The following is an 18,270-nucleotide window of genomic DNA, read 5'->3' as shown; positions in this document are numbered from 1 at the left end:
CTCCAGAACTTATTTTTATGGAAGGTGTCACATTTAGCCAATCTGTAGCACAAAAGAGTTTCGATCTGGTCATGTCTGAAATTTCATGGTGCATAATGAGTTAATTATACCAGGAAATTTTTACCAAATCGTGCTGTGCTTAAATATTCCTAAAATAAACTGCTCAGGGTCAGATGTGCAAAGTCTGAAACAGCAGTGGCTACTGAGTTGTGCTGCACCAAGCTACTGCCTTGCCTCCTGAGGGTCATTCCTCTGCTGGCCACAGTCGCTGCAGACTCACACAGTCTGAGTGTTTCATCCCAGCAACGGAACAGTGCCTAGAACAATGTGTGTGTGTAACACGAAAGGGGCCTGCTTGTTGGGATTTCTGTCCCACCTGGTACCCCACAGCCGGCAAGCCCCCCCCAAAATCACACAGAGATCTCTAATTTTGTTTTTTTTTAAAAAAAAAAAAACAGGAGGAAGTTGATTCCTCCCAGTCCTGTGCAGACCACTGAGGAAGCAGGATGTGACCTGCCAGCTGAAAAAGGTACTGAGCCACATGGCTAACACAGATCAGAATAATGCGTTAATATAAGCTACAAGAGCTAATAATAAATAGCCTGACCTAATGGGCCAATCAGCTTTATAACTTATGGAGATCTCTATGTGATTTTCTTTGGGGCTAAACAGCTGTGGGAACCAGGCAGGACAGAAAACTCCAACAAGCAGGCCCCCTTCATGTTACAAATGGTGCCCAGGTGGATAACTGCATCCATGGAAAGCCTGAGAAAGCTTGGGAAAGCCTAGAGATTTTGGTTTTCAGCTGTAGCAGGAAAAAAGCTACACTGTTTTAAAATGCCGGCTTTTTGGGTCATCCGGTCAGGGAAAACTCTGATTCTTTCAAGCAGGTGGTCCTGACTATGGAGCTAAGGACACACTGTTGCAGCTTGCTTCCTGGCAAGGACCTTGAAACGCCATAGAGCTGTGGCAAAAAACTTCTCCATATTCCTTAGCAAATTAAAGACCCATGTGGTCAGAAAAAGAGAGATATACAGTAAAGAGAGATTCAAAGAGGAAGAAAACCTCTAAATGGTTTACAGTGTGTTAAAAATATATAAAGGCGGGCTGGAGAGATGGCTCAGTGGTTAAGAGCATTGCCTGCTCTTCCAAAGGTCCTGAGTTCAATTCCCGGCAACCACATGGTGGCTCACAACCATCTGTAAAGAGGTCTGGTGCCCTCTTCTGGCCTGCAGACATGCACACAGACAGAATATTGTATACATAATAAATAAATATTTAAAAAAATATATACAGGCTAAAGATTAAAGTTCTCAGAGAAGAAAGAAAGAAAGAAAGAAAGAAAGAAAGAAAGAAAGAAAGAAAGAGAGTAGCCAGTTGTGGTGGTGCAGGACAATAGGATTTACTTGGGAGGCATAGACAGACAGATCTCTGTGAGTTCAAGGATAGCCTGGTCTACAGAGGGAGTTCCAGGACAAACATACACAGAGAACCTGTCTCAAAAAGCCAAAAGTTAAAAGTAAAAATAAAAGAAATAGAGGTTAAAATAAAGCCACGTAAAGATGGAAAACACACAAAGAATCTTGGTACTGTATGCTATTATGCTCTCTTTAAATTGTTTGAATGCTGAGGAAGGAGCAACAGCTGCTAAAAGATATTTGCTTATAAATGCTGTAGAATTAATCCAAGATAGGTATTTTGAAAATACCTTGACTTCAAAATTGAAGTCAAAAGGTATGTTACTTTGGAAAAGAGAGTTTGCTTTTGTTTCCACAGAAAATGAGAGGCTCTGGATTTATTCAGAGTTAAGAAAAATCAGCTTTGATCGAGGAAGACCACCTGAGAAATCTCCAGCAGGAATAGATGGCCCAGATGTCTGAGTTCTTCATCCAGAACAGATTCAAGACTGCTGCCTGAGATGATCAAGACTCACAGGATACTTTAGTCAGGACTTGATAATAACTCTAAATTTTCTTTAGGTCTCCATAAGATTATCAGCACCCCCAACCAGCTAGAAGTAGCCTGGAATACTACACCCACATTCCCAAAAAATGGACTATGGATATTTTCCTTTTTTTTTTTTTTTTTAAGGGGAAGTGGTGCAGGAGAATTGTCTTTATTCTGTCAATCATGGTTTAAATAAATGCTGACTGGCCAGGCAGGAAGTATAGGCGAGAAAACCAAACAGGAAGTAGAAATGATACATGGAGAACAAAAGAATTTTGGGAAGGAGGAAGCTGATTCCTCCCATTCCTGCCTAGACTCTGATGAAGCAGGATGTGACCTGCCCCGCTGGAAAAGGTACTGGGCCTTATGGCAAAAATAGATCAGAATAATGAGTTAATATAAGTGATAAGGGTTATTAAGAAACCTGAGCTAATGGGCCAATCAGCTTTATAACCTTTAGAGATCTCTGTGTGATTTTCTTTGGGGCTTGCCGGCTGTGGGGTACTGGGCAGGACAGAAATCCCAACAAGCATTTGTGTTATATATGTGTGTGTTTGTGTGTATGTGTGTGTGTGTGTGCAAGCGAGTGCAGGTGCTTATGAAGGCCAGAGAGGGGACCAGGTCTCCGGGAGCTGGGTACAGATACTTGTGAGCAATGAGCCTGCAAAGGCAGTATACACTCTGAACTGCTGGGCCCTCTCTCCAGCTTTGAGGTAAGAATTTTGAAAAAGAGGCAAATAAAAACCTGGGAAACAAAAATTCAAGACATAAAATCTTGGGAGGCTGAGGCAGAAGGGCTGCTCTGAGTTCCAGGCCATCCTATGCTGCACACACAGACCACGCCTCAAAAGACAAAATATAAACAAACCCTCCAGTTTAGTGCCTCAGAATGGACTAAGTCAAGTAGAAGGAATATCATAGTATGGAGACATATCTGATTAAATATCACATGCAGACAAAGAAAAACAAGAATTTTCCAGGTATGCCGATTCACACCTCCCATCCTACTACACAGAAGGCTATGAGCTCAGCCTGGTCTACATAGTGAGTTCCAGGACAGTTAGTAATACATAGTGAGATCCTGTCTTACCCCTCCCAAGCCAACATACAAAAAACCACAAAACTGGATTCTGTTTTTTTAATTTTTTTCCAAGACAGGATTTCTCTGTGTAGCTCTGATTGTCCCGGAACTCACTCTGTAGACGAGGCTGGCCTCAAACTCAGAGATCTGTCTGCCTCTGCCTCCCGAGTGCTGGGATTAAAGACGTGAGCCATCACCTTCCAGCTCAAAAATGGATTCTGAATAGAACACAGAACTCCCAGGCACTGTTAGAAAGATCAGAGTGCAGTGGGATTCCAGCTCTCCTCACTTAGAGTAGCAATCCAGAAACCAAAAGCAAAGCGGAGCAGAACACTCCACACCAGCGGAGATGTAAAAAAATGATATTTTCACTACTGTTGGTGGAATTGTAAAGTTGGGAAGCAACTATGCAAACCAGGAAACAAACAAAATGACTAACAAATCCTGACACAGTGAAGTAAACGAAGTCATCATGCCAGGAGATTCCCACAACCCATGTTTATTGCAACACCAGTCACAATTTGCAATTTAGTCAGTCAGTCAATTTAGTTTAGACAGTCACAATTTGAAATCAGTCAGATGCAGAAATAAAGGAAATGTGGGCCAGGTGGTGGAGGTGCACACCTTTAATCCCAGCACTTAGTAGGAAGAGGGAAGGTCTCTGTGAGTTCAAGGTTAGCCTGATCTACAGAGCAAGTTGCAAAACAGCCAGGACTGTCTGTCTGTCTGTCTGTCTGTCTGTCTGTCTGTCTCTCACACACACACACCCCACTGGAATATTATTCATCCATGAATATGAATGAAATCACAACCTCATTGCTGGAGAATACTTGGAACACAAAGATACCATGTTAAGAAAAAAGCCAGACACAGAGAGACAGATACATACATTCTCTCAAGAAAGGGACTGTTATGTGTTGGAACGCAGACTCAAGGCAGGGGAAGCGAAAAGAGTGAGGGGGGGTAGTAGAAGGAGCATGATCAATGCATAGCAGGTGTATGAAAATGTCCCAATTAGTTTATCCCTAAAAAAGTCAAAAGCAGGGCTGGAGAGCTGGCTCAGAGGTTAAGAACACTGGTTGTTCTTCCAGAGGTCCTGAGTTCAATTCCCAGCAGTCACACTGTGGTTCCCTTCCTCCCTTCCTATCTTTAGTGATGTGGAATGTACCCAGGGCTTCATACACGCTAGGCAGGTGGTCTACTGTGAGCTACATCCCCAGCTTGTCCCCTCCCTTTTCTTTCTTTTTAAAATGTTTTCTACTTCCTGAGTCTTAAGGAGCCTTAGTTTTTGAGTCTTAACAAGAACAAGCAAGCAGACTATACAGCAAGCACTCGGCCTGCAGGCCTGTGCAGCACACCAAGGCAGAGACCCAGGATGAATACAATGAGAAAGCTAGCAGGGTATCAGACCCTTCTCTGTTTCTCTTGGTCTACCTTGTTCATTCCACAGGACAGACTGCAATCGCTGTGAAGGAGCCAGAAGAAACCCTTCTTCCTCAGCTGTCTACACAGTGTACACGGTCTTTGGTCATAGTGATGGAAAGTTAACTAGTACGCCATACGGTTTTCTCTCCAACATGCTCCTGCCATTGTGATGAGTGCCCCCCCCACAGTGAGGGGCTAGGGCTGAGGCTCACGGTTCGAGCCCTGTCTCGAATCCCCCAGTGAAGAGAACAGGTTGGGGGCTGAAGAAATAACTCAGGAGTTGAAAGTGCTTATGCTGTTGTGGAGAACCCAACTTTCGTTCCTAGCACCCACACTGAGCTCCTCAAAAACCCCTGGGATGCCAGCTCCAGGGGATCTGATCTTTGCTGGTACATGTATTCACACACAGTATCCATATTGACACACATATACATAATAAAATAAACCTTAAAAAATGGGTGTGGAAGATGTACAGGTGTGTTTCAGACTGGGAGGCCAGCTCCAAGAACTGCACCCAGGGGAGCAAAAAGAAAGCCTTCTCAGATCAGTGAGGGACTGAGGAAATATTTCTTCTCTATCTTTGGGCTAGACTTTTTCTATCTGAGAGTAAATAAAGAAACATACAATTTCTGATGATAACTTAAGAAAAAAGAAACAAGCACACACTTTCTTGATGGTAACCTTCTCTTTTACTTCAATTTAAATACTTTCTTGACCATTTCTCTACAGTTACATCTCTTTACATAGTTACAGCTCTCTTTACTGCCTCTCTCCCCTGCACATCATCCATCTCTTTCCCCGTCTACCTTCCGCATCTCCACAGTTACATCTGTTTCAGTTGCATTCTCAACGAGGCCATGTCTCTCATCTCACCTCCTCCCTCATACTTGTCTCTCTGCTCATTTAGCTACACCCCTAAGCGCACACACGCGTGTATACACACACACACATACCTCTGCCCAGTGCTTTACACAGCAGTTCTCTGCACAGCTCCATATACCTCCTCTCTCAGCCAAACTCTGGATAGTTACATTACGTTTTCGGGGCCCGACCCATTCTCACAAGATAAATCACATTTTTTCTCAGGCCAGGGAGGTCACAACGACTTGGCTGTGCACAAAGCTCTTTCCTAGACAGAAAGTGACATTGAAATTCAGGACTTAGACAATAAAAGGCTGAACCTTGAGGTTGGGAGTGTGCACCAAGTCCATTGCTGAGAAAGTTATGTCTACTTAAGTTGCTTCAAGCTCTGACCTTGAATTAGCAATAAACACTTGGGAAAATGACCTCAGGTATTTGTTTCTAGGGGCAACCAGTTTGCTCTGAAGTCTAAAATGAGCTGTCTTTGTAACAGAGAACACTACTACTTTCCTATGCCAGTCTGAGTAAGGTCAAATATCCTAGTGTTATTTCTACTCAGCAGAAACCACCTTCCTGACCATCCACAGCTAAATGTGTCCACAGTGGGTGGAGTTTATACGTGAGATAAACACACAGGCAGTGCAAAAGCACCCACAGCTGTTGTAGGTGAAGGAATGCGGCACCTGAGAGATCAGAGCCAGAAGCTCTGTCATTTACAGCCTGTAACTCCATGGCTTTGCCAATTGGGGCTCCCCATCATAGTCTGGTGGGTCAACCTGCTGAACACTAGCTGTCACCTGCTGAATCCCATGGCCTCCTGCACAGGCAGAAGGTTGCTGAGGATGAAGAGAGGTGTGGAAGGAGTACACAGACTGGTAGGACCAGGCGGCAGTGGCGCAGGCCTTTAAACCCAGCCCTCAGGAGGCAGAGGCAGGCAGACCTCTGTGAGTTTGAGGCCAGCCTGGTCTATAAAGTGAGTTCCCAGAAAAGTTGGAGGAGTCCTACAGAGAAACCGTCTGGCAGGATGGAGCACTAGGCAAATGGATGGAAGACACGAAGATGAATGATGAAAGCAAGTGTGGACGGATGAAAAGAAAGCTGTGTGAAGGTGGCGAGATGAAGAAGGGTAACACTGGCTGGACGGGCGGCTGACTTCACGAAAGTAGGAATGAGCAAGCTGGAAGGTTTTGTTTGATTGACATTTTCTTGCTATGCTAAGGCAGCTCTTAGCCCCTGGGGCTTCATGTATCTACTAGCACTCTGACCAGCTAGAATTACTAAGGAAAAGATGGATTGGCTGGGTGAACAGGAGAAAGATCTCCCTCAACTGTGAACACTGGATGCTTTGGGTGTTGATTAAAAAGTTTATTATGGAATCACAGGAATGCCCATGGCAGGAGGGCCCTAGGGAGTGGCCACTGCTGCCACCAGCACCCAGTCACCTCCATCCACAACGGCGGAGGGATGAGGACATTTCACATTATGGGAGATGACTCAGGTCCCCCGATACTGAGGGGGCTGAGTCCTATGTCCTAAAGGGGCGGCGAGAATGCACATTCAAAGGGTTCTTTCAGGAGCGAATGAGATCAAACAGCGGAGACACACTACTTCATGTTCGAGTTCAACTGCAAGTCAGAAGCCCTGTAAAATAATAAACATGGTTGCAAGGAACCTTAGGGTTTTGAGCCCCTCCTTCCTGCCAGACTTCTGGGAGGTACTGGAGGTGCACCAACAACATGAGGGCCTGCAATGTGGAGGCAAGTGGCCCAAGACCAACACAACTCAAAGTCAGTCGCCCTGTTGATGGGAGGCAGGACTGGGCGGAGAGGCGAGATGAAGTAAATGTGACTGGCATCAAGGAATCCTAGGATGTTGAGGGAGGCTCTGGGCTCCATTCCCACATGCCTAAATTGGGCATGGTAGCACTGGACACCCCAGTACTCTTGAGTAGGAGGGGAGCTCAAGGTCACCCTCAGCTACATAAAGTTTGGGCATGGCCTGAGCTTCCTGAGACCCTGTCTCAAACACACAAAGAGCAAGAGTGGGAAGGTGTACAGCATCACTTGGGTGCCCTCAGAATTGTTTGGTTACCACAGATCATCTAGCTGAGTTCCAGCTATCTTGCCTCCTCCTGAACTAATTTTAGGAGCCAATGGGGAAGCCAAGGGCCTACCAGGAGCTGGGTCTGGGACAAACAATCCTTCACAGGCCTGGTTGGGGGTGAGGGGTTAAGACAACAGCCTCCAGGCTGGAGAGATGGCTCAGAGGTTAAGAGCATTGCCTGCTCTTCCAAAGGTCCTGAGTTCAAGTCCCAGCAACCACATGGTGGCTCACAACCATCTGTAATGGGGTCTGGTGCCCTCTTCTTGTCTGCAGGCATACACACAAAATAAATAAATATTTAAAAAAAAAAAAAAGACAACAGCCTCCTCACCTGGATTCCACCTAAGACACCATCTGGAGGTCCAGGGGGTCATAGGGTGACACCCGCAGATCCTTCAGCAGGGCTTCTAGATTATTCCTCAACGTGGCATAAGGCGGCTTCTCCTCATAATTGAGGGCCATCACCACCTTCAGGTATTCCTGCAGGGTCTCTGTGATCAAGATACCCAAAAGCACAGGAGAGGGCTGAGAGGTAGCATCCCCAGATCCCTGAGCTCAGTGCCACTTAAAGTCCTATGTCTGCTGTCCATGTGTGGGAAGCTCACCAGTCAGAGCCAGTGGCTGTCACGTGGGGCCAGTCTCCCGCCCCACCCCTTCCCACCACACTACTTCCCAGCACGTCCCGGAGAGGAAAACCGGCTCCAGCTGAGGCCGGAAGGAAACTGGAGCACAGTGCACACAGGAGCCACAGAGTAGAGAGAAGCAGACGGGCATCTCTGTGGCCAGCAGAAACTGCGGGCAAGCCCTATGTGCAAAGAAGTGTTCTTTTAAAAAGGTTTCAACCATTGGAAAAGGGAAACAACATTTAGTTCATGACAGCACAAAATGAGGTGTGCCACACTGCAGGGAACCATGGAGCTGGCCTGGCCTCGCTGCCTTTAGAGGCATAGGTCATAGATTGTTCAGGAGAGAGTCCATGGTTCCTGGGGGACTGTGTGCTTTTCAGTTCCTGAGAATCAAGGCACGCCCTCAGACAGTGAAGCATTCGGGTTGCTTTGTGTTTCTCTGTACGTTCCTTAGCAGTCAAGGAAGCATGGACGCTTGACAGGACAATTGATCTTAGACATTAAGCTCAGTATGGCTTGCCAGTAACATTGTATCCTGGTAACTACAATGTATCCATCCTGGAAATTGCCACTATATTGTTTCTGATAAGAGTATACAAAGTCTGATTGCTCTCAATAAAACTCAGTCTTGCTATGGCCCTTCCAACCCAAGCTTGGTGTAATTTCTCGCCAGCCATATCAGATAACCTTGGTCCTGTAAGTAGGTGTGGGCCTTACATCACACAGGTTAGAAGGAAAGGGCTCTTTTTTAATTTGAAAAAAAAAAAAAAAAAGTCTATAAAGAGTCTTACTCTATAGCCCAGGCTGGCCTGGAACTCACTATGTAGCAATATGTAGCAGAGGCTGGTCTCCAGTTCCTGACAATCCTACTGCCTTGGTCTCTTGAGTGCTGGGGAAACATTTTTATTATTGTTGTTTTGATTTTTTGTGTAGCCCTGGCTGACCTAGAACTCATTATGTAGACCAGGTTGACTAGAACTCACCGAGTTTTGTTTTGTTTGTTGTTTTGGTAAGAGAGGGTTTCTCTGTGCGTGTAGCCCTAGCTGTCTTGGAACTCACTCTGTAGACCAGACTGGCCTTGAATTCACTGGGACCCGCCTGCCTCTGCCTCCTGAGTGCTGGGATTAAAGGCGTGCAGTAAATACTCTTAACCGCCAAGCCATCTCTCCTCCTCTTCTTCTAACTTCTAGTGTTCAGCCACCAAACTGATTTCATGACTACAAAGCCACACCTCAGTTTTCAATCTTCCTTGTGCATGCACGGAAGTATGTCCATGTAGGTGTGCCATGCCTGGAGAGGTCAGAGAGCCGGAGTGTTGGGTCTCATCTCCCACCTTATCTGAAGCAGTGCCTCGTGGTGTGCTGCTGTGCACACAGGGCAGTGGTCATGAACTTCAGGACTTCCACTTCTGCCTTCTGTCTAGAGATGGGAATACCGGCTTATAGACATATGTACTGCACCTGGCTTCATGTAGGCTCAGAGGATTTGAACTCAGGGCTCGCACTTACATGTTAAACATGTAGCCCACACTGAGCCATCTTCCCAGACTATAATTCAGTTTTAAAGTCAAAGATATTATGGACTTTTTAATTACAAAAAAAAAAAAAAAAACTTACCAAATCCTATAAAATGGCTGGAGGCATATACCTTTGGTCTCAGTATTTGAGGCAGGTAAATAAATACAGGTTAGAGCCTGTCTCAAACAACAAAATCCTACAAATTTTAATGTAAGAAACCTTCACAATCTACCTGTCTCAAGCAAGGAAGACAAGAAACTCAATCTCGGTAATACAATTATATTAAAAAATGATAAGGCCTGCCATGTAGTGGAGGTGCATGCCTTTACTCCCAGCACTCAGGAGGCAGAGGCAGGTGGATCTCTGTAAGTCTGAGTCCAGCCTGGTCTACAGAATGCATTCCAGGACAGTCAGGGCTATACAGAAAAGCCTTGTCTCACAAACCAAAACAAAACACCAAAAAAAAAAAAAAAAAAAAAAATCCAAAAAACAAAACCAAAACAAAAATTATAGGGCCATCAATATGGCTTAGTAGGTGAAGACACTTGCCACCAAGGCCGAGTTTGAGCCTCAGGAAAGAGAGAGCACTGAAGTTGTCTTCTTACCTCCACACTCAGGCTGTGACTCTCTCTCCCTCTCTCTCTCTCTCTCTAAATAAAAGTAAAAATAGCCGGGCGGTGGTGGCGCACGCCTTTAATCCCAGCACTTGGGAGGCAGAGGCAGGCGGATCTCTGTGAGTTCGAGACCAGCCTGGTCTACAGAGCTAGTTCCAGGACAGGCTCCAAAGCTACAAAGAAACCCTGTCTCGAAAAAAAAAAAAAAAAAAAAAAAGTAAAAATAAAGAAATAGAATTAAGAACAAACAAACAAGAAACTGTACGTGTATCCAGGCATGGTGCTTGCCTGTAATCCAGAACTCTGGAGGTGGAGGAAGGAGGAGCGTGAGTTCAAGGCAAGCCCGGGGTACACAGTGAGTTTGAGGCCAGTTTAGGCTGATATAGAAGACCCTATATCAAATTGAAGAAACAAAATAAATAAATAAAATAAATAAATAAATAAATAAAAGTAAAAGTAAAACTTATGTATAAAGGTTGGGATATGGCTCAGTGGTGAGCATCTGCCTGGCCTGCACCAGCCCTGGATTCCACTCCCAGCTTCAAAACAACCCAAGAATTATGTGTGTGTGTTCAGTTACTGTTGGGAGACATTACACATTTTTACATGTTTGTTTCCTACAACAGGTACACATAGTGTACATGTAATTGGGAAAACTCAAAGAAGAAAACCACAGTAGATAAAGAAAGGTCTCCAAGCCATGTGGCCTGCCTGCCCATCCTCTCCAGGACATAGGACATACCTGAGACCCTGTTCCAGCGGCCATACAGTCCCACGAAAAGCTCAGGGCTGCCCAGATACCTTCAGGGGAGAAGCACATGGGAAAGGAAAGTGATGTGTCCTTAGGGTGAAGAGTCCTTAGCTGGGCGGTGGTGGCGCATGCTTTTAATCCCAGCACTCAGGAGGCAGAGGCAGGCGGATCTTTGTGAGTTCAAGGTCTACAAGAGCTAGCTCTGTAGACCAGGCTGGTCTCGAACTCACAGAGATCCGCCTGCCTCTGCCTCCCAAGTGCTGGGATTAAAGGCGTGCGCCACCACCGCCCGGCTGTATTTATGTCTTAACAGATTTGTCGTGAGAACTCAATTAATGGACCCAGAACCACAGTGATGTGGAATGGCCTTCTGTATCTATGAATATGTTTTATTACCATTGGTTAATATAGAAGGTGATTTGGCCAGTAGCCAGGCTGAATAGAGTCGGGTGGGAAATCCAAGCAAAGATACAGAGAACAAAAGGCAGAGTCTGGGAGGCGCCAGCAGCCGCAGGAGGAAGATGCCAGAGCATCACCTGTAAGCCACGGGGCAGGTGGTGACACAGATGAACAGAGATGGTGACGTTGTAAGGAGTTAATCATGAGCCTGAGCTGAGAGTCCACGCAGTCTGCAATTAGCAGTACGCCTCTGGGTTCATGTGTGTGAACTGGCGGGCAGGAGAGAAACCTTCAGCCACATCGCAGCTCTGGATGACACTGCTGAGTGTGGGGACCAGGGGCCCGGTTCCCAAAACCTCTGCTCGCAGTAGCTCCCTCAACTAGCTAACGCGCAGCCTTCACAGCGCTACTGAAGCTTAAGTGCTTTGAGGCCCAGGCTGGCCTTTAATTCACTCTGTAGTTGAGCTTTTGATCCTCCTGCCTCTACCTCCTCACGTTGGGATTACAGGTGTTAGGCAGACCCTGTACTGAGCTACCCCCAGGCCTAGGAATGCATGTCTGGTGACTGTGTGAGACCACAGGTGAACAGCCAATCCCACAAGACTGCGTCAGCTGTTAGAGACGTCCTCAGTAGGATCACAATATGAAATATTTTAATGTGTGAGGATGGACCACACACGCAAACACTCCCCACTTAGGAAAGCCTCCCCAAGTCCCTACCCCACCGATTCTCTATCTAGACTCCAGGCTGGCTTCCACCATTCACCTCCTCTCCCACCTCCAGGCAAGCTTTCTCAAGGCCACCCTCCTGAGCCTTAGTTCCTACCGTGCTCCTTCCCTGCTCCTTCCCGGCTACGGCTAATTCAGGCCTCCTACTCTGAGACTCCATGCTCACCCTGCCTGTGACCTGTGACTCCCCAGTGCAGAGTACAGGAACGCAGTGCCCACCAGCAGCCCGTCCCATGCTCCTAGAACCACAGGCCTCATTGCCACTCACTGCTTTCTGCAACCTGGGAAGAGGGTGTCTCCTTTCCCTCATCGCTCTAGGCCACCACCCTTACCTGCTGACTGCTTCTTTACATCACCTTTGTGTCCACACTCAAGCCCAGGCTGGCTCACACAGTGTTCCTTATTGCTTATGGCACCACTAGATCTAGGACGCCCACAGTGTGTTCTCTGTGGCCAGGAGATGTGGAGCAGATATGGATATAAGGAAACTAGATTCATGCTGGAGAGTCAAGGCTCTCCGCCTGAGACACACCAGCATGCCTGCTAGAGCTGTAGTGTTTGCAGGCTTCCTGGAGTGTCCCTAGTCCAAGTCACAGGAGCATCTCACTAACCTGCCACCCTCGGCCTCTTAGCCTTTGGGCCACCTGCTCAGTCCACTGGGCTCCATTTCGAAAGGAAACTACTCTCTTGCTGTGGAAACAGCACCACATGCTGTGGCTGAACAGGAGAGTTAGTGGCACATGCCGTGGGGGAACAACAACCAAGGAGTCATAGCACCCCAAGAACAGGAAGCAAAGCAGCTTGGGGGTGTTCCCTGGGTGCTCACTCTTTTCTCAGAGATCTCATCCTCCAAAGGCCCCACTGAGAATCCTAGAGACAGCCTAGAGGCTTGATCTCTGGACTTCGGCAGCCTGTGAAGTCCATCCTGGATGGTCGCAGGACCTGCTGCCATCCAGTCTGGACAGAGCCAGGACCTCCGGGGAATCCCCAGGGCCGGTGTCTAAAGTCCCTGTACTGAGCACCACACCCTACGGACCCTGCCCCATTTCCTCACCATACGGCAGACCCGGCACCAACATCTAACTGTCCTCGGTGCCAAAGTGCACAGTTGAGTGCCTCCTTTCAAAGCCATTTTTGTTTTCTTGGTGGCCCACAGTGCCCAGTCCCAAAGCGGGTTTCCTGTTGCTATCCTTGGTGCTGAGCCCCAGTACACTGCTTCCCTCTGTCCTTACCAGCTGCTTAAAGAACAGCTGTTAGGGCCTGGAGACTCCCGTGCTGAGACCAAAGGCACTAGTCCTGGGGCATGGAAGCAGGGTGTCTAGGGGTGCATGCCATATGAATGAGTTGCGGTGTCTTGCGTGCAATGAGCATGAAGCCTGTGCAGAATATACTCACCTCCTAACCCATCACATCTCGTGACTTGGGTGCTATACAGCAGTCCATGGTGGGGGAACACGGGGGCTCACAGGTACTAATCTAGTACCCAGAAGAGTGGAGCCAGAAGCCAACCGTGGGTGGCATGGCCATAGAGCCCACACTCCCTTCTGTTAGAATATACCTCAAAGACTTTACTTGAGGCTGCAGAGGGTTGTGGCTCTGTGGGTGGCTGCCATCCCATCCCTCAGCTTCCTGCTGGGATCTGAATTCCTCCCCTCCCTGAACAGGTGCCTGGGCTAGGACTGGGTGCTGGAGACCCTTATACTCACTTCTGCTTCTGCCTAGTGATCTCCTCGGTGTTGGGAAGGCAGTTTGTCCATGGCAGTGACCCATAAAGCCACTTGAGCATACAGTAGCCCAAGGTCTGGAGGTCACTACGGCGAGAGGGCCCTGGGGAGAAAAGGGAGAGGTGGTGGCTCAGTCTGGACGCTCCACCTCTCCCGGGTCTATCCCTAACCTTCCATCAAGAGTCATGAGGACCGCCTTAGCTGTCATTCCATCAAGAGTCATGAGGACTGCCTTAGCTGTCATTCCATCAAGAGTCATGAGGACTGCCTTAGCTGTCATTCCATCAAGAGTCATGAGGACTGCCTTAGCTGTCATGCTCAGTGCCCAGCCTCTCATTCTCCTCACGACTCTTACATACTGCGTTACCTGCCCCAATTACTCCACCAAGTCATCTTTTGTTAAAACACTTGATCCAATGCGCTCTGAGGGCCTGTGTACCAGGCCTGGCCTCCCAAACAGACTGGAGTTCATTTCCCATCCAGATAAGTGGGAAAAGATTGCAGCGTGGAGCTACCTCATCACAGAGACAGAACAGGGCAGCCCCAGCAGCAGGAGGTGGGATGCTCCTTTGGCCTCAGTCACTGCTGAGACAGCTGTGTGCCAAGTGCAGCAGCAGCAACAGCTTCCTCGTCTGCCCTGGCGAGTACAGGTTCCACCCCTGCTCAGACTCGTCTGATGGAAGCAGATGTGGACGGTCATGACACTGAGAATCCGCCTAGAGCGGTCACCCCTCCTGCACACTTCCCATGGATAACCAGGCCCTTCTTGTTCAATGCTTAACTCTCATGACCCATACAGATCTATGCCCAGTAATGGATGGCCCCACTTCTCCACCTGCATTCCTAGATGACCCGATGGCAGCACGCATCACCTCTGCAAGTACGACAAAGCTGCCTACCTTTGTCCTAAATCCCATATCCCCAAGGCTCCAAGGCCACCATCCAGTTCTCCTTGGTGCTGATGGGGACAAATCCTTCACATGGCCAGGATATTGCTTATATTCCCAGTCTCCATCATGGCACCTTTTCTGACCCTTTATTTCTGGTGTCTCCTGCCTAAGACTGAAAATGCACGGAGCTGCCCAGGATGAGGAGCGTGTCATGGTGTTGAGCCCCTCACCGCATCCCCTGTGAATGTCCACACTAGTGAACCCCAGGTCCCCTCACCGCATCCCTTGTGAATGTTCACACTAATGAACCCCAGGTCCCCTCACCGCATCCCTTGTGAATGTCCACACTAATGAACTCCAGGTCCCCCCTCACCGCATCCCTTGTGAATGTCCACACTAATGAACTCCAGGTCTCCCTCGTGGGGGCTCCTGCTGCCTTCTTTGTAGGTCACATGTCTGCCACCCGGGCAGTAGCGGAAGGTGAAGCCATAGCCCATCAGGGTCACCTGTGGACAAAGAGGCACACAGACCTGAGGTTAGGACTGCAGCCTTGGTGGTAGACTCTGTGGGCATAGATGCCTGTGTCAGCAGCTGTCTATAGCCCTGACAGCATTGAAGGGGAAGGTTGCGGCTGCCTATTGGTGCAGAAGGTTAGGCATAAACTCAGCTGCATCCCTACTTTGGACCTCAGGTGAGAATGAACATCATGGTGGACCAAGTAGTGGGGATTTCTCGCCTCACAGTAGCTGGGGATCAGGGAGAGCAATGGAGGGGAAGCAAGGACAAGACAAAATTTATCCTTGAAAGGCATGCTCCTGGAGCCCCACTCCTGATTTCCAAAGTATGGCTCCATCAGTAAATAAGTCTAGTCTAGTGTGGAGTCAGAGCCCTTTGATGCAGGCTCTCACAAACCCAACTCTGGGAACTGAGCTTAACACCCAAGCTGCTTTGTGCAAGAGACTCTGCCGGGACTTCCAGCACTCCACCAGCACACCAGCCTCTGGAGGATGCTTCATTCCCAAATTGTAACACTGACTGTTTGGAGATAGTCTCTACATAGCCCTGGCTGTATTAGAACTCATTACATAGACTAGGCTGTCCTTGAATTTACAGAGATAACTTGCCTCTACCTCCCAACTGCTGGGATTAAAGGCATGCACTACTACACTTGGCTTTGAGTGACTGAACTCCCCCGATCCTCCTGTATTTACTCCCTGACTGCTGGGAAGACAGTTGGGTGGCAACATGCTCGATTTACCTGGTCTCAGAGATGGAACCCAAGGTTCTCTGCACACTGCGCAAGTACTCTACCAATGGAGCCACATCCCCAGCAGCACGAAAGGGGTGTTGATGCGTGTGTGCATGCATGTGTGTGGGAGCGGTCTGGCTCTTACCTGGCTTAGATCCCTGGGATTCACAAAGACATTCTTAGCCGTCAGGTTCCCGTGAACATACTCATTTTCATGGACGAACTCTAGAGCATCCAGCTGGAGGGAGAAGATGTCGAGGTGGCATGACTGACAGAGCCATGACAAATAGGAAAGGAGCAACTCTCTCAACCTAGGGACACCAGACTGGACTGAAGGGGGATCCTACCAAGTTCTAGCATAGCATGAGGCAGTTCACTGGGTTAGCATGCCTGGTCATGGCTCAAGTTAGACTTTCTAAAGAATTCAGCAGTTAGCCAGGCATGGTGGCACAAACCTTTAATCCCAGCACTCGGGAGGCAGAGGCAGGCAGATCTCTGTGAGTTTAAGGCCAGCCTGGTCTACAGAGCGAGTTCCAGGACAGCAGGACTGTTACACAGAGAAACTGTGTCTCAAAAAAAATCCAGAAAAAAAAAAATCAGCAGTTAGCTTTCCATCTACCTCCTGTGATTTAGAGTCCCTCTGCAGAAGTAACTGGCACCTTCAACACCAGAGCTCTGCTCGTGTTTCTAAGAGTGAAGAGGCAAACTGCTAAGCCCCTTCCTGGGGGTTCTAGTAGTAGCTCTGCTGCTGAGCGGCGTCCCTTTCCAGCAATCTCTACCTGTATCTCCAGCTGACTTTACACTGAACTCTGAACAGTCATGAGGAGCCATCTGGGTATCAGTCACATCCTGCTTCTGTCTCCAGAGCCCTACTTAACCCTGGGGCCACTTGTTCTTCTATAATCTCTCCTTCCCCTGGCCAGGATGTTCTGCAATTCCTATCCTCACTTGAGCCTTCATCCTGCCTCAAGTTTCCTTGCTCCAACTCAACCCCACATGGCCTGCGGTCTTTCTGCCTCATCTGTCCAGCTTTCTTTCCCATTGCCCCCAGCACCCTTTCTCCTCACCTGGCATTCGAACTCTGTGTGGTGGACTTGATGGCTGTTCTCTGCACGCACTGACCTCCCCCACACTATAGATGATGCCAGGATATTCACCTCACCCAATGAGCACATTACTCCCGTGGTGCTTACATCTCTCCAGCTATGTGATCTGGCTCCGCATTCTTCATTAAGCAGGGGTCATTTCTTTTTTGTTGTTTTACGAGACAGAGTTTCTCTGTGTAGCCCTAGCTGTCCTGGAACTTGCTCTGTAGACCAGACTACCTTGAACTCAGAGATCCGCCTGCCTCTGTCTCCCTGGTGCTGGGATTAAAGGTGTGCGCCACCACTGCCTGGCAAGCAGGGGTTGTTTCTGAAAGCCAACTGTCTGCCAGAGCCCTGCCTACCTAACCGTGAGAATGCAGACAGGAAGACAGGATCGCAGCCAGAGAAAGCTGGGCACCGGGTGACTCTCTAGTGAGCGCATGAGGAGTGAATGAGTGAGTGTGGCAGCGAGCAACATCTCTGCACAAGCTGCTGGTCCGAGTGGGGCGTCCCCAGCAGTCCTGGGTGTCTGAGTACGTGGTCCCTAGTGAGGCGTCCCCAGCAGTCCTGGCTGTCTGAGTACGTGGTCCTTAGTGAGGGGTCCCCAGCAGTCCTGGGTGTCTGAGTATGTGGTCCCTAGTGCAGCGTCCCCAGCAGTCCTGGGTGTCTGAGTATGTGGTCCCTAGTGCAGCGTCCCCAGCAGTCCTGGGTGTCTGAGTATGTGGTCCTAGTGAGGCGTCCCCAGCAGTCCTGGCTGTCTGAGTACATGGTCCCTAGTGAGGCGTCCCCAGCAGTCCTGGCTGTCTGAGAAGAATCAGATGCAGCCGTGCTGGAGGAGGTGCTGCTGGGGCCTCCTTGCATTCGTGTTGCAGGCTGCTTCAGGGCTGTCGGGCTGAGCGCTCAGCTTCTCCTCCGCCTGCCACTCCGCCACATGAGCCCAAAAGAAACCTTTCTTCCTGAAGTGGTCCTTGGCCACAGTGTCTTATCACAGCAACAAAAAGGTAAGTAAGACACAAGCCTTGGCCCAAGCTGTCTCCTTAGTCTGGAAACTTCTCTCCTACATACCAACGCCATTCTTCCACCCAGCATCCTAATCGTTGCCATTCATCCTGAGAGTCCAGGCTCCATGGCCTGCACCTTTTGTTCCAGGCTGGGCCTCCAGGCTGATCCTGCAGGATATCATTACCCACCCAACTAGACCACTGGTGTTCTGGCCTCTGTGTACCCATGAAGATGAGTTAATCTGTCTGATGGGGAAGTTGGGATTTG

The 18,270-nt window shown here is 48.6% G+C and overlaps 1 protein-coding gene across 3 annotated transcripts in view; it reads right to left on the bottom strand.

The window, feature by feature from the left end:
• Window positions 1-4,401: 4,401 nt before the first annotated feature.
• The window catches only part of Vrk3 (VRK serine/threonine kinase 3), a 29,401-nt gene continuing 15,532 nt past the window's right edge, over window positions 4,402-18,270 (bottom strand). For 2 of the 3 annotated variants that reach the window (XM_057761014.1, XM_057761015.1), the window contains 6 exons: window positions 16,062-16,154; window positions 15,041-15,173; window positions 13,760-13,880; window positions 10,917-10,975; window positions 7,749-7,908; window positions 4,402-6,955 (listed from right to left, as the gene is read on the bottom strand). In XM_057761014.1, the coding sequence (XP_057616997.1) occupies window positions 7,760-7,908; window positions 10,917-10,975; window positions 13,760-13,880; window positions 15,041-15,173; window positions 16,062-16,154 (555 nt within the window). In that variant the 3' untranslated portion in view covers window positions 4,402-6,955; window positions 7,749-7,759. Of the gene's footprint in view, window positions 6,956-7,748; window positions 7,909-10,916; window positions 10,976-11,312; window positions 11,594-13,759; window positions 13,881-15,040; window positions 15,174-16,061; window positions 16,155-18,270 lie in introns of those variants that run through there. The other variant, XM_057761016.1, reaches the window with a different exon arrangement.

The sequence above is a fragment of the Chionomys nivalis genome, assembly GCF_950005125.1.
Source record: "Chionomys nivalis chromosome 23 unlocalized genomic scaffold, mChiNiv1.1 SUPER_23_unloc_1, whole genome shotgun sequence".
Lineage (NCBI taxonomy): Eukaryota > Metazoa > Chordata > Mammalia > Rodentia > Cricetidae > Chionomys > Chionomys nivalis.
The sequence above is the reverse complement of the archived record's forward strand: the minus strand, read 5'-3'. Positions and strand labels throughout refer to the sequence as shown.